This window comes from Oryx dammah, unplaced genomic scaffold, assembly GCF_014754425.2.
Source record: "Oryx dammah isolate SB20612 unplaced genomic scaffold, SCBI_Odam_1.1 HiC_scaffold_23, whole genome shotgun sequence".
Taxonomy (NCBI): Eukaryota; Metazoa; Chordata; class Mammalia; order Artiodactyla; family Bovidae; genus Oryx; species Oryx dammah.
The window spans coordinates 93,939,239-93,954,561 of NW_024070207.1; the positions used below are offsets into that span (position 1 = coordinate 93,939,239).

The 15,323-nt window shown below is 40.3% G+C and overlaps 1 protein-coding gene across 2 annotated transcripts in view; it reads left to right on the forward strand.

Annotated features, from left to right (window-relative positions):
• The first annotated feature begins 1,134 nt into the window (after positions 1–1,134).
• Positions 1,135–15,323, forward strand: part of MED14 (mediator complex subunit 14) — a 60,222-nt gene continuing 46,033 nt past the window's right edge. For both annotated transcript variants that reach the window (XM_040266177.1, XM_040266178.1), the window contains exons 1-4: positions 1,135–1,652; positions 5,627–5,653; positions 8,801–8,906; positions 14,544–14,717. In XM_040266177.1, coding sequence (XP_040122111.1) covers positions 1,444–1,652; positions 5,627–5,653; positions 8,801–8,906; positions 14,544–14,717 — 516 coding nt within the window. In that variant the 5' untranslated portion in view covers positions 1,135–1,443. The remainder of the gene's footprint in view (positions 1,653–5,626; positions 5,654–8,800; positions 8,907–14,543; positions 14,718–15,323) is intronic.

Sequence of the window (15,323 nt, forward strand, 5' to 3'; positions counted from 1 at the left end):
ACAAAAGAGGGAGCAAGTGATTAACATTACACCCTCAGAAGACAGGTGAATTGTCTTCAAGAATGACTAAGAATTACACAAGTGGACAAGAATGAGAGTATTTTAACCTTAGGAAATGGCAAGTGCATCTCTTACTTCTAAGAGTCATAGATAAGACTCTGCAAAAAGATATTTGAAAAGGGTGGCGGCAAATGACGCTCTTAAACAGTGCACATTAAAACCACCTAGGAAGCTTTGAAAAATCCTGAAGCCCTGACCAATTAAAGCCGAATCTATGTGGAGAGGAGCATAAGTATTTTTTAAAGCCACCCATTCCTCCATCTCCCCCCAGATTGATTCTAACGTGCAGGCAAGGTTGAGAATCATGGCTTTAAATCAGAAAGCAAAATATTAAGCGTGCATTTTGAGCGGGAAAATGTGGCAGTAGGGCATAGAATACGAACTGAAAAGTCCTTGGAAGGCAGGGCGGCTACTTCAAGAGCAGGGACAAGAAACAAGTGGGAGAATCAGTGGTAGAGGATTTAAAGACTTTCTGCGGTTGAACTGCCAGGTTTTGGGGGTAGCTAATGAGCTCAGCATATATCCAATTCCATTCAAGTTAAGTTATTCTGCCAGTGGCCCTTCTTCTACCCTCAATAATATTTTCTCGCATCTTTTCCCACAGTTAAAAAAAAAATGACGGAAACGTCTCCTATCCCACGAAAGGCGCATGGGCAGACTGTGGGAGATGCAAAGATCTGAGACGTCACAAGCGCTCAGCCTTACCAATTTCTTTTCGGGTCCAGAAACACAGGTCACAAATATCTGGGATAGGGTATCCTCCCCGGCCGGGCTGCACCCACCAGGGGAACGCTGATGGACACCTCAGCACAAATCTCATCTTTTTAAACTCCAAAGGGCGGCGAGCTCAAGGGCTGGGCAACTGCTGACGTTCTCAATGACACTGGCTCCGCCCTTACACTCACTTCCGGCGGCGCGCAGCCCCCGTTTCCGCTTTTCCCGCCCGCGCGCCGGCCCCGCCCCACTCCCACGCGCCCCTCAATGTCCCCGCGCCCGACAGCAGGGAGAAAAGGCACAGGTTGCTGTCGGAAGTCCCCCTTTCGTTCTCCTTCCGTTCTTCCGAACGACTTCCGCTTTGGGCCGTCAATATGGACGCTGCAGCTGCCTGGCCGAGCGGCCTCTGAATGGTTGCTGCGGCGCTGCTTCTCTGCGGCTGCCGCCCCGCTTCCCCGCCCTCCCCCCGCCCCCCCCCCGCCCCTCGCTCCAGTGCCTGGAGCCGGCGGGCTTGTGGCTACATGGGGGCGGGCCTCTGCGGCCGGCGTAAGGCTTCCTGTTCGGAGGCGGCTCCGCCCGCGCCCACTTAGGCGCGGTGACTGAGCGCCCGGGAGGGAGGTTCGAGGGCCGCATCTTGTACCGCTGCGCCAAGCCCGGCCCTGTGCCGCCATGGCCCCAGTGCAGCTGGAGAACCACCAGCTGGTCCCGCCCGGAGGCAGCGGCAGCGGCGGCCCCGCTTCAGCCCCGGCGCCTCCTCCTCCCGGAGCCGCCGTGGCAGCGGCCGCTGCGGCCGCGGCTAGCCCTGGCTACCGGCTGAGCACCCTCATCGAATTTCTGCTGCACCGGGCCTACTCGGAGCTCATGGTGCTGACGGATCTGTAAGTGCCGCGAAATCCACGCCTGTTCCCCAGCCCCCGCTTCCCGCCCAACCGGCTGAGAGGTTCGCACCTCCTTCTCCACAAGAGGCTGCTGCTTTCTCCTCTCCGCTGGGCTGCTTAAGTCTAGACTTTCTGAACTCTTGGGGCCCAGCGGAGGTGGAGGAGGAGCTTTCCATTTGGGGTCCTGGAGATGAAGCAACCGAGACTTGTAAATTATGCACGTTGTTTGACTTTCCTTGAAAAGCCCATCTTTGGAATTTTTGCTCGATTTGCCAGCTGAACCTTACTGATTTGTTGGTTGGAAGCTTTTTAGCCCAGACTCCTAGTTTAGGGTTTAAAAAAATTCCCAAAGAGAAATTGTGTTACAGCCTCTTACGGTACATTTTAAATGTAGCTTGTAATTGCTTCTGACAAAGTTTGAACTCAGGAGATGTGTGTAAAATAATGCAAAATGTTGCATTCCAAGTTTGTTTTCCTGGAATGTTTGAGACTCTTTGAAGTCTTAACACATGTAGTGTAAGTAAAGATTTTTTTGGTAACTAGCCTGTTGTTACTGTCTCATGGGGTATGAGGGGAGTTTATAAATCACCAAGTTAGCAGTGAAATGCCTTGGGATATGACTAGAGTGTTAATCCCTTCAGAATAGGATCAGATACACTGTAATGATTTTCAGGTGTGTGAAGAAAAGAAACTGAAATTTAGGGGTATATATAGTTGAATTACTATTTAACATTTTTAAAATCTAGGTTCAGAGAAAGTAAGACTTACTAGTTTTCAGTTAGATTCATTTTTATCTTTTAGTAGACTCTAGTGTATTATTCAGTTGAAGTACATTTGTATGTAGGTATGAGGCTGTGAAGTGTCACAGTAATTTGTTGCTAGAGACTGTTAAAATATTCTTTTGCAGATGACTAAAAAAAGAAGTTCCACTTATTCCTGTAAAACATCATTCTGAGAATTTTGATATACTTTATTGAGGGGGATGGAAAGAAGCCTACGCCTGTCTAATGAGGAAATTAAATAGCTGTCATGATTAGATTATGGTGGTAGTATACTTCTCTGCACCGTTTATTGTTGGCTCTCATATAAGAATTTGAGTAGCCATGAGAAAAATCTCATGTACCCATCCTATGTATAGCTATGGGAAAATGTTGAAAACTGCTGCTATCTGTGGTGTGTAATTTGTATAATTTGTCTTTCCATAGGCCATTTGTAGAAATTCTTGTGCTATTCTGTTTTAGCACTTAGTTATGAAAAGAGAAATATTTATTGCTGTAGGATAAGTACATAGGTTTAGTCTTGCACACTTTATATGAGGATGATTCCTACACTTATCTCTCTAGCACAGACCTCTCCACTGAGCTGCAGACTCTATCCACATGCTTTCATTTAAGTACCTAGTGGACATTTCAGCGGACCAAGTCCAGAACCAAACTCCTGATTCCATTCAATCCTCCCCGCCCCCCCCCCAAAAAAAAACCTTTCCTATCTCACCAAGTACTCTCTCTATTCTTCCTCTGGATGCTTAGGCCAGGAATTTTGGAGTTAATTCCTGGCTCCTCTTTCTTCCAATCCCACATCAGTAAATTCTGTCATCTCTGGCTTCAGAATCCCACCACTTTTCAACCATTCCATCAAGTGTTGTTAATCCTTTGCTCCTGTTGCTGCAGTAGTTGACTAACTGGTACCTCTGCTGCTGCCCTTGCCCCTCTGGTTTTTCCTTCATGAAATACCCAGGATGATCCTTTTAAAACTTATTTTTACTCACAACTTTCCCATGGTTCCCCATCTCAGAGTAAAAAACTTTTTATAGTCACCAGTAGAGTGATCATAAAGTTTATGGTCCAGATGAGGATGCTTTTGAACATGAAAGGTGGTGCTATTAATAACTATGTCAGAGAAACAGGCATAAACTGGGACTATATTGAGCAAACCAAGACTGTGGTCTACCTTTTAAGGTCCTACATGATGTGTCTTCTCTCCCTTACCGCCTTTGTTTAGTGGTTGTTCAGTCACTAAGTCATGTCCAATTCTTTGCGACCCCATGGACTGTAGCCCACCAGGCTCCTCTGTCCATGGGATTTCCCAGGCAAGATACTGGGATGGGTTGCTGTTTCCGTTTCCTCCATTGTAGACCATGGAGAACTTAAGGGGAAAATTCACTGTTCTTGATACATAGGTATATAAAATAACTTTTTTCTCATTTGATTTGTGGTCACCAAAATTGGTTTAGGAATAAGTTCCTGGATCATGTATTTTCCCTTGTTCCAGGTAGAGACTGTCAGGATTAATGTATTAATATAAAACCAGTGTTCAAGGTATACTTTATGAATCTTATTTCTGCCACATTCGATGTTTGTGGAGTATTGAAAGTAAAAAAGGTGGCTTGTTTTTGGCCCCAGATTTCTAAATTTTTTTCTTTTGCTTGTTCATTTCCTCCTGCTCTTCCCTCACCCATGTATATGCTCTTATCTTAGAGTTTACATTCTGCTGTGATTTTTTTTTTAAAGAGATTTAGGTTCTAGTTTTTAAAAACTTTTTTTGATTGAAATCAGAAAATGCTAGAATCTTACACACTTTGGTGTAAATAAGGTTTTTGTGACTTACTGCACTTTTGGGCTCTTGCCCCAAGTGGTGGACTTGTCATCCATAAAGGAATTTTTAATAGCTGAGGAGGAATTGGGGAGAAGGGGAAGCAGGCAGCAAAGCCTATCTTTTGTCCCTGAAATGATACCACCTCTGGCAGGAGAAGATCCTTTTAGGGTCTCTGGGACAAGGGGCAAGAGCTGAAACAATGATTCCTGTTCTTTCTGCCCCCGAAGACTCTGCTCTTCTCTTTTTTTCTCTCTCTCTCACATGCACACAAGCATCCATGGTTCTCATTATCTCCTCTCTTAAGGACAGGGAGAGTTCTCAAGGAGTGTCTTCTGAGTCTTTCACAGGCATAGGAACGTGCCAGCAACTGCTTTTACTTACAGTCTTATCATAATAAGGCCTTAATTTTTGCTTCATCCTCTCATTTGCTGGCCCTTCCAACTCCTACCCAGTTTCTTTTGTCACTTGAATCATAACTTGAGCTCCCATCCCACTGTCTACACTAAGAACTGTAGGTAACTATAAGCCAGAGCTCATTTTAATAGTTCCCCTTCCTTGTACCGTGAATCTCTGGAGATGGTTTTAGTTTTTCTGCACCTGTGGCATGTCAGTGGGAAAAAAGCGTCTTAAGTGGCTCAGTGTGTGTTCTTCAAGAATGGATCCAATGTAGGGGAGGCTTTAGAGTTGAGGCTGTTGAATCTTGAACTGTGGAGAATGTGGTGATTCAGGAAGCAGATCAGGACCTTTCTAAGCATCAGTGGATATGAGAGTGTTAAATGGTATAGTTTATCAGGGAAAATGGTGACATTGGTTGCTTGCTGTCAGTACTGCAGAACTAGCGAAAAAGAGATCAAGATTTTCCTGGAGCTGTTTGAAAATAATCATAAGCATCTCACCAAGCGACATCATAATTGCTGTATAACCCTTGGCTGACACTGGCCCTTTCCCATGCCTAGCTTAACCCACCATAACAAAGCATGAAGGGATTGGTGCTTGGAAACAAGGTTCTGTTGAATATAGAGAGGCTCGCAACTAAGTAGTACCTTGTATTCATGACCATTTGGTCTTAAAAGATGATTTTCTTTGACTTCTCTGTGATGTAGTGTGCTAATAAGACTTGGGATTTTTTTTAATGTTTGAGGTTCGTGCAGTATCTTTTGAAGAATGGAGAGAAATGTTTCTTTGTTAGTTTTTCCTTTGTAGCTGTATCACTGAAAACCACAAAAGTTATGAGTGAAGCCACACAAGCCTATAGTGGCTATTTGTCCAGTTTTTCTGAAATGCTAAGGTATTTTAATAGAGTGAAAGTAAAGGCCATAATCATACTTCGATGAAGATGTGCATATATTTAGTCAACTTCTTTTTTTTTTTCTTCTTAGGCTGCCAAGGAAATCTGATGTGGAAAGGTGAGTATGAAAAAAACCTTAAATCTGTGTTGATATATCTATGAGTGAGTGAGTGAGTTTATGTGAGTGTGAGAGAGAGTGTGGGGGGAGATATGTGTAGGTATGGGTAGTAGGGTTGTGAACCGGGAACCTAGGCCCAGAGAGCCTAGGGTGACTTCTCACACCATTTGTTTAAGACGCCCCTGGAAGTGTAATTTCTGTATCCTTGACAATTCTTGGTATGTGGCCAGCTGTGGACCTTGTCTTCTAGAAACTGACCAGGTCAAGTGCCTCAGGGGGTAGAAAGATGCAGAAGATAGAGAACTAAATGGAGATAGCTGGTTGGTCATTTCTCATTTTCTGCAGTGATGCTATTAGATATCTTTAGAGAATGGACATTTGCCTACTGCTCTTACTGATTTATAGTTAAGAGAATTTTGATTCAGTTGGAGTTTGGGGCTTAAGACATAACTAAATGCTAGTTCGTTTCCACAGTCCAAGGGAACAAGATAAATTAAGGTTTGAAAGATATCAGATGATGGAGATTTAAATTGTGGCTAAAGTATAGTCTACTTGACTCTGTCTTTGGCACTACTTATGCTCCTTGGTTGATCTTTTTTTAAATACCAAATCACTTGGGTGAATTTTAGTATTGTTAGTGACTATGCTCCACCCCCCACTCCCAATGACCTTTTTGATAGAATTTGACAGAGATCGAAAAGATAGAGGTAAATGAGACCTCTGCCTTGAAGTATACCTGTGTTATGGTTTGGCTGGTCCATTTTAAAGGAAGGAAATGAAAATCAGGATGTGTTCTGTCCACTCTGGGGTAGAAAGGGAAACTGGGCCTTGGAGAACCAACTCTTGCTGCCTGTCACCCCAGACAGCGTGGTGTCAAGGAAAAAAACATGTAAAAGTAGTTTACAAAAGGGTATGTCTCCTTTCCAGTAGAGGAGCTTATCTGGCAAATGAAGTTCATAGTATAGAAATACGTTTGCTTTGGGAGAGGAGAGACCTCACTTCCTCTGTAAGCTGTTGCTGAGTTAGAGAGCACTGAGGCTCCCAGCACTGAGGGACTGCCAGATGTGAGTGTACATTTAACATTTCTGCTGTGTCCCAGTCTTGCCTGTGATGCACTCTGCTTGTTTTATCTCCAAGGATCCTTCACAGACACTGGCAAAGAGTCATAATTGTATCAGTGTCCTAGATTCTTCTCTTTCTACCACCAGTAATCATATTGCAGGCTGAATCTTCAGGAAGCTTTTCAGGTTGTTTGTGGGCTATGTATGCTCTTACTAGGAGCTAGACTCTATGGTGTTCAGTCAGGATTATGTTGCAGCAGCAGGTTTCATTTTGGTGCATTGCATTGTGGGCTTACTGTTGCGGAGATGCAGAGGTGTGGGTTGGATCTGTAGGTCATTGGATAGCTGTACTAAGATTAATATGTCAGAGTCCACTTGGAGGGAGGTTGATGTCTTTCTGGGGCCTGTCATCAGTCTTGACCTGTTGAATATTTTTTTGTGTGTCTTAAGGTAAATCATAAAAGGTAGTGTTATCAGTTTTGTAGCCGACATGAAGTTGCAAGGTCTAGCTAACATGCTGATTGACAACATAAAGCTTTTGGTGTAAAGCTTTTAAGGCTTTATGAGGAAAGGATAAAAATACTGTTATTGGGAGAAAAAGCATTGTAGTGGATATAGCATGAAAATAGATATGGACAGACCTAGCTTTTATTTTTAGTGCTTTCCTTAACTTTGCTTGGATAATTTAATATCCAGGCTTTTCACTGAAATTAGTTTGGTAAGGAGTTGTGTAGTTAAGCTCTTTATTCAGTTTTATAAATCATGCTCCTGCCAAATGGGAAATGGACCCTTGCTTTTGTAGAAATAATACAGTTTCAAGCTTTGGTAAGGGATTTTTCACTTCTTTCTCTTACCAAAAAGGTTCAGTTCAGTTCAGTTCAGTCACTCAGTCGTGTCCGACTCTTTGTGACCCCATGAATCGCAGCACGCCAGACCTCCCTGTCCATCACCAACTCCCGGAGTTCACCCATACTCATGTGCATCGAGTCAGTGATGCCATCCAGCCATCTCATCCTCTGTCGTCCCCTTCTCCTCCTGTCCCCAATCCCTCCCAGCACCAGGGTCTTTTCCAATGAGTCAACTCTTCGCATGAGGTGGCCAAAGTATTGGAGTTTCAGCTTCAGCATCAGTCCTTCCATTGAACACCCAGGACTGGTCTCCTTTAGGATGGACTGGTTGGATCTCCTTGCAGTCCAGGGGACTCACAAGAGTCTTCTCCAGCACGACAGTTCAAAAGCATCAATTCTTCGGTGTTCAGCTTTCTTCACAGTCCAACTCTCACATCCATACATGACCACTGGAAAAACCATAGTCTTGACTAGATGTACCTTTGTTGGCAAAGTAATATCTCTGCTTTTCAATATGCTATCTAGTTTGGTCATAACTTTATGCAGAGTACATCATGAGAAACACTGGGCTGGAAGAAGCACAATCTGGAATCAAGATTGCCGGGAGAAATATCAATCACCTCAAATATGCAGATGATACCACCCTTATGGCAGAAAGTGAAGAGGAACTAAAAAGCCTCTTGATGAAAGTGAAAGAGAGTAAAAAAGTTGGCTTAAAGCTCAACATTCAGAAAACGAAGATCATAGCATCTGGTCCTATCACTTCATGGGAAATAGATGGGGAAACAGTGGAAACAGTGTCAGACTTTATTTTGGGGGGCTCCAAAATCACTGCAGATGGTGACTGCAGCCATGAAATTAAAAGACGCTTACTCCTTGGATTTCAAAGCATAATTTCGTTCCCTTTGTGACCCAGTTAACTTTTATATAATAATTTTAAATTTGTGAATATAGTATATTTTAGTAAACAACTTTTATTGTAGTATAAAATTAATTATAACGTGATTCATTGCCTAAGCATTCTATTGGATTTATTATTCTGAGGTAGAAAATGAGGCATATGCAAGTGGGATACAAAATGTGACAATAATTCATATTTAGATAAATATTTTAGGTGGGTTCTTTCATTGTAATGGTTGTAAACCGATTGATTCATATTTTAGCTCAGATGAAATTAATTGTGAAATACTCCTTCAAATATGCTGATTCATTAAGAGTTGTTTTGTTTTGTTTTAAAGGAAAATAGAAATAGTGCAGTTTGCTAGCCGGACACGCCAACTCTTTGTTCGACTATTAGCTTTAGTAAAATGGGCTAATAATGCTGGCAAAGTGGAAAAATGTGCGGTGAGTTAAACTTTCGACTTTATTTTATATAGAATAACTTTTTGAAATGTTAACTTGTAATAGGCATAGTTTCTAATTTTAACTTTAACATATCTGCTGATATGTTTTCGGAGGCATTACTTATGTGAGTAATCATTTCTGTATGATAATATATAGTATATATCTGTAGAAACTTATTTTTTGTTTATGGACACCTAATCAGAAAAAAAAAGAGTAGACCATATCTGGAGACATTAAATATGAGACTGGATTTAAAGGGGGAAAATGGTTAGTTTACATTTGTATGATTTCTTAGAGTTTACAAAGTATTCCGTAAATTTTGCCTCTTGATTTCCTGACAACACTTTGAGAGTGGCAGAGTCTGTATTCTCTTCTTATTTTACAGATAAGGAAATTAAGGAAATAAGGTTCCTAGAAGTTAAATGGCTTTTTCAGGGCCACAGAACTGACGATAGCATTTATCTGTCCCTTTATTTATTCATTGGGGCTTCCTTGGTGGCTCAGACAGTAAAGAATCCACCTGCAAAGCAGGAGACCCAGGTTCGGTCCCTGGGTTGGGAAGATCCCCTGGAGAAGGGCATGGCTACCTGCTCCAGTATTCTTGCCTGGAGAATTCCATGGACAGGGGAGCCTGGTGGGCTACAGTCTATGGAGTTGCAAAGCGTCAGACACGACTGAACAGCTAACATACTTGTTTATTCATCTGTTCATTCTCCAGACCTTTATTGCACACAAGGCATAAAGACATGGTGGATTGAGACTCGAATAAGGCATAGTCCCTGCCCTCAAGAAGCTCGTGGTCTTTTGACTGTTGGGTCACTTTTTTGAATTCAAAAGGATGACCTGTAGTGAAGTTTACCAAAGATGCTAAAATATGCCCACCACACACACTCCCCTCAAAAGTTTTAAGCTGTATTCAAGAAGGGTTAAGGAGTTCATATTGGAAAGGGTAGAGTAATTATAATAAAGTGAATAAAATCCTAAAATGATGAGAGCATGTATTAATCCACATTAATTGAAGTCAAGTCTCCAGATCCAGCTCTGCAAGGTCAAGTAGCCTTCTAGCTGCTGTAGGAAAAGTGGATAGATTCTCTAAGTGAACTTGACATTGATGCTCAGATTCTTTTTTCTCATTCCCATGTCATATGTAATGACATTTAAAAGTTTTATCAGTTTTTATAGGTGCAAGTTCAGAAAAAGCTTACACTGGATAAATTATATTCAGATCATTTTCAAATTCTGAATTTACCAGGTTTCCTAGATAAAATCAGCTACTCAGTGTAGAGGTAATTTATTTTTTGCACCTGTCAAGCTAAGTTGAAATATTTTGATAGTAACTGTATCTGCACATTTATTAGGGTTTGCATATTCCATAAAGTTTCACTTCAGAAAGGAATCTATAACACAGTTGTATTTCTGCCCATGACTTTCTGAAATGTCTCCTCAATTTTAGTGCATTTGATATCCAGTGCATTTGATATCTTCAGTTTCACTAAGTTCCCCTATCATTAGACAGAAAGCTTATGTGAAAATTGCTAAAGTGAAAGGAAAAGAGGTTATGAAGAAGTTGAGAACTTAAAATTCTAGAATAATATATTTTTTGAAAGTTAAGAGAAGACTTATTTCTAGCCACAGATTTTCTTTGTCTCTAGGAGTAGGCTGATATCATCCTTCTATATAACATTGGTCAAAGAGGGGGGGTATCTTGTACAATATATTTAGTTTTTTTAATGGGGGAAAAGTCCTTTTGTTTATTCATCTATCTGTTGATTTGCTTGGTAAATTAAAAAAGGTTTGTAGACAGAAAGTCTTTTGTACACTGTAAAGCATCATTCAAAGAATACTTTTTTTAAAAAATAAAGATGAATATAAAGATGAATAAACTGGCTTATTTTAAGCTTATTCATCAGAAAATTTACAATTCGTTTCATTGTTTTTGGAAATTTGGGCACCAAGCCTAATGAATCTATTTTGGCCAAAATGAAGAAGCATGGTATAGTATTTCTGAAAAGTCCCAAGGTTTCTTTTCAATAGTTAGTTAATTTGGTGTTATCTTTTCCTAAAGATACTCAAACTTTCAGTGAAGAATTAGGTATTACTGAAGTATATAAAATGCAAGTGTTCAGTTTTTCAAATCCAGTGTTAAATCCCTTATTATACCATGGGTCTTTAAATTACCTGTTTGATACTACTGAGCTGTATGTTGATAAAATAATATCAAGCAAAATCTAAAACTCTTGGTTTTGATATTGAGCCATATTGTATTCATCTTTCATTAATTCATAGTATTTTCCTATTAGTTTTTTGAACTGGCTGTCACAGTAAGTCATATTCTGAATAAAGTCTCATATTGAACTTTATACATAATGTTTCAGTATTTTTGTTTTGAATGTAGATACTGTTGTGCTTTTGTCAAGAATAAAGTCCATAAACTGGAGAATTAGAGGATTATTCACATATTGACACTTGGTGTTCTCAACTTAATGATTATTTTACTAGACTCATTAGAGGTTCTTAATAGATAATGATCTTTAGCCATGCCAGACACATTAAGTTGCTAGCTGAATGTATAAATACATGGTTTATAGAACTCTGACTAATGGTAAAACAATCTGGATAATGTTCTAGCTAAGAAAAAGAAAAATCTCTCTCCTTGAGCTTTTTTAAAAGCAATATTGAGGTACAGTTCACATACCATACAGGCTACGTACAGTTCTGAGAATTCTTGGTCCAGTTGTTAGGACTCTGCACTTCCACTGCAGGCGGCACAGATTCAGTCCCTGGTCAGGGAACTAAAATCCCACAGACCATGTGGTGTGGCCAAAAGACAATAATAAAAAAGTGTACAATTCAGTGGGTTTTAGTATATTCACAGATATGTGCAACCATCACCACAGTTGGTTTTAGAAAATTTTCAAATTGTTACCCTTTAATTGTCACCCCAAGTACCCCTCCAGCCCTAAGCAGTCTCTGCTGCCTCTATAGATATGCCTTTTCTGAATATTTACATATAAATGGAATCATAATATGTGGTCTTTTGTGATTGTCTTCTTTCATTTAGCATAATGTTTTCAAGGGTCTTCCATGTTGTACTGTGTATCAGTACTTCATTTTTATAGCTGAATTGTATGGATCTACTGCATTTTGTTTATCATTCATCCATCAATGGACTTTGAGGTTGTTTCCAGTTTGGGGCTATTATGAATAGTGTTGCTATAAACATTTATATACAAGTTCCTGTGTGGGCATGTGTTTTCATTTCTCTTGGGTATATACCTAGGAGTGGAATGGTTGGATCATATGGTAACTATATTTAGTAATCATTTGAGGAACTGCCAGACTATTTTCGAAAATGTCTGTACCATTTTACATTCCCATCAGCAATGTAAGAGGGTTCCAGTTTCTCCATGCCAGCACCTGTTATTGTCTGACATTTTGGTTCTAGCCATCCTAGTAGGTGTGAAGTGGCACCTCACTGTGTTTTTTGTTTGCATTTCTCTGATGACTAGTGATATTGAACATCTTTTCATGTGCTTTTGGCCATTTGTATATTTTCCTTAGAGAAGTGTCTGTTTGGTGCTCAGTTAAAAATTTTAAAGGAGTTTGTTGCTGCTGCTGCTAAGTCGCTTCAGTCTTGTCCGACTCTATGCGACCCCGTAGACGGCAGCCCACCAGGCTCCCCTGTCCCTGGGATTCTCCAGGCAAGAACACTGGAGTGGGTTGCCATTTCCTTCTCCAGTGCGTGAAAGTGAAAAGTGAAAGTGAAGTCGCTCAGTCGTATCCGACTCTTAGTGACCCCATGGACTGCAGCCCACCAGGCTCCCCCATCTGTGGGATTTTCCAGGCAAGAGTACTGGAGTGGGGTGCCATTGCCTTCTCCATAAAGGAGTTTATTATTAACCATATCAAAAGCTGGTATGTGAGTACTTAAAAAAAGAACATGGTGATCATTAGGGACCTATATGGATTCACTTATTTAATAAGTAACTCAAAACTTAACTTTTATTAATTTGATTTCTAAGTCAAAGAAATTACAGCTGGGTTAGTTTGAGTCGAGCAAGGCCGTTTAGAGAGTTTGGTTAATTACCCACATTTAAGGTGGAGCAGTGTAGGCCGGATAAACTGTGACACCCCATGAGGGTTGATGCACATCTTCCTGGAGGGAAATCTTTAGTATTCTTTGGCTTAAGCATTTTTACAGTGTTCTGAGTGAATGGAGACTTGGGATGACCTAAATCTGATTAACAGTAGTTGAAAGTAACAGAAGTAACAGAAAGTAACAGTAACAGAAGTTGAAAGAAGCAGGATTCAAAATGGTTTTAAATATGTTAAAATCAGAGTAGAGTCATGCTTCAAGTTCAGGATGGGAAGGGGGACCTTGTTTGAAGGAGATTGACGCACAGAAGATCAAGGCCTTTTAGTTAACTTCAAGGTTGCTGTGTGGTAACAGTGTCGTGGCTCCTGATGTTAGAAGTTAGTGTTGGTGGTATTCGTAGGACTCCCATTTTACTAGTCATGGAAGGTAGCATTTCTACAGGGCTGTGCTGGTCTTAACTGAAGAGTTAGAAAAAAGTTTTTGGTTCCAGCTTCTCTGATTATTGACTATCTTTGAGCAAGTGTATAAACCTCAGCCTCAAGTTTTTCATCTCTAAGGTGATGGTAATTAACTGTTTTTGTCTATTTCTTAGAGTTGTAAAAATCAGATAATAAGTGTGGGAATGCTGAGAAAATGTAGGGCATTGTGTGAGCCTGATGTGTTACTAATTCTGGATATCATATTTTAAGTTGATCACTGATAAACTGGACCATTTCCAAGCAGTGGACTAGGGATGGTAAGTCAGGAATTTGGAGATGTGAAGACTAATTGATATGGTTTGCAATGTTTAGCTTGAAGATAGAGTGCGGCTTCCCCTATTTGAAAGACATGAGAGACTTTTAAATATTGTTCCAAAAGGAATTAGTTTTCAGCTTCTGGATGAACTCTGTTAGTTTAGGCACACTTGTGAAATGCATTGAGTAGAGAACTGGTGGAAAGGTTTTCTGTATCGGGCATGAAGTTGGCCTAGATCTCATAATGGGCAATGTTTACTGAGTGTTTTATATGTTCTAGGCACTGTTCTAAAGGTTTCATATGCATAAACTCTTAATCCTCAGAACAACCTTATGAGAGGGAGAAAACCATCTCCATTTTATATTGAAAAAACAGAGGCACAGAGGGAAAGTAACTTGTCCAAGGTTACAGGGCTAATAAATTGCAGAATTAAAATTGAGACCAAGGCAGTCTGGGTCCAGGAGTCCATGCATTTATATCTACTTTATTACCAGTCAACTCTAGAAATCTGTAAGAGAAAAAGCATTTCATTCTATTTATTTTCCCTGACTTGTCATATGTATGTGTAATGTTAAGGATGGAGAAATGAATTGGGAAACCTTTTATTTAAATTGATAGAAAATTACTGATTTTTAAAACTATTTCTTCTTTCCTCAAATTAGTGGAAAATTTTTTGATGAAAGATTTTGACGTATGGAAAAGCTATATTATTTCTTAAGGTTTACTTTGGAATCAATAAATGATATATAAAGTGAAAGGTGGCTAGTTTTCAAGGAAGCTTAATGCGATTATCTTTTGCTTTAAAGATGATCTCAAGCTTCTTAGACCAGCAAGCCATCCTGTTTGTGGACACTGCGGATCGCCTGGCCTCGTTAGCTAGAGATGCTCTGGTCCATGCACGCCTGCCTAGTTTTGCCATCCCATATGCTATTGATGTACTGACTACTGGGTCTTATCCACGGCTGCCAACCTGCATCAGGGTAAGTGTGTTCCCACCCCCCCAAAATTGAAGGCTTTGGCATTAGATTCTAGAATATTAATAAGTAGCCCAGTCCCCCCTCAAAAAAAAAAAAAAAAAACTGTTCTCTGTTTTAAAATAAATATTTCATGTAGTTTGTTTTTTCTCTCATTAAAATTTGGGGGAGGGGAGGTGTTGAAATAAATTGGAGCCAGAACATGAGTAGCTATCAAAATGAGTTATGTATTCATTTAGGTGAGGGTGAACAGAATTGCAAAAGTGACATCTATTTCAGATGTGAAAATAGGGCACACTGTTGCTTTTTGGAAGTGTCTTTTATAAAATTTGTTGCAGTTGTTTATTCACTCTGTGCTATTGTATTTTATACTTCTAGGAAGTGGTAGAAATCATCTAGTGACATTAAGTTGATTTCATAAATAGAGCATGAAGAAGATTGTGTTGCATTGTTATCTTAGCCAGGTGACTGGTGCAATCATTGACACTCTAATACATGATAGTAATGGTCACTATTATTGGATGTAGACTGCAGAAATGAGTGTTTAGATTCTCTCGGGTAAAGTAAGAAAGTACTGTGTTAGGGCAGGCGCAGGTAAAAATTATGTCTCTT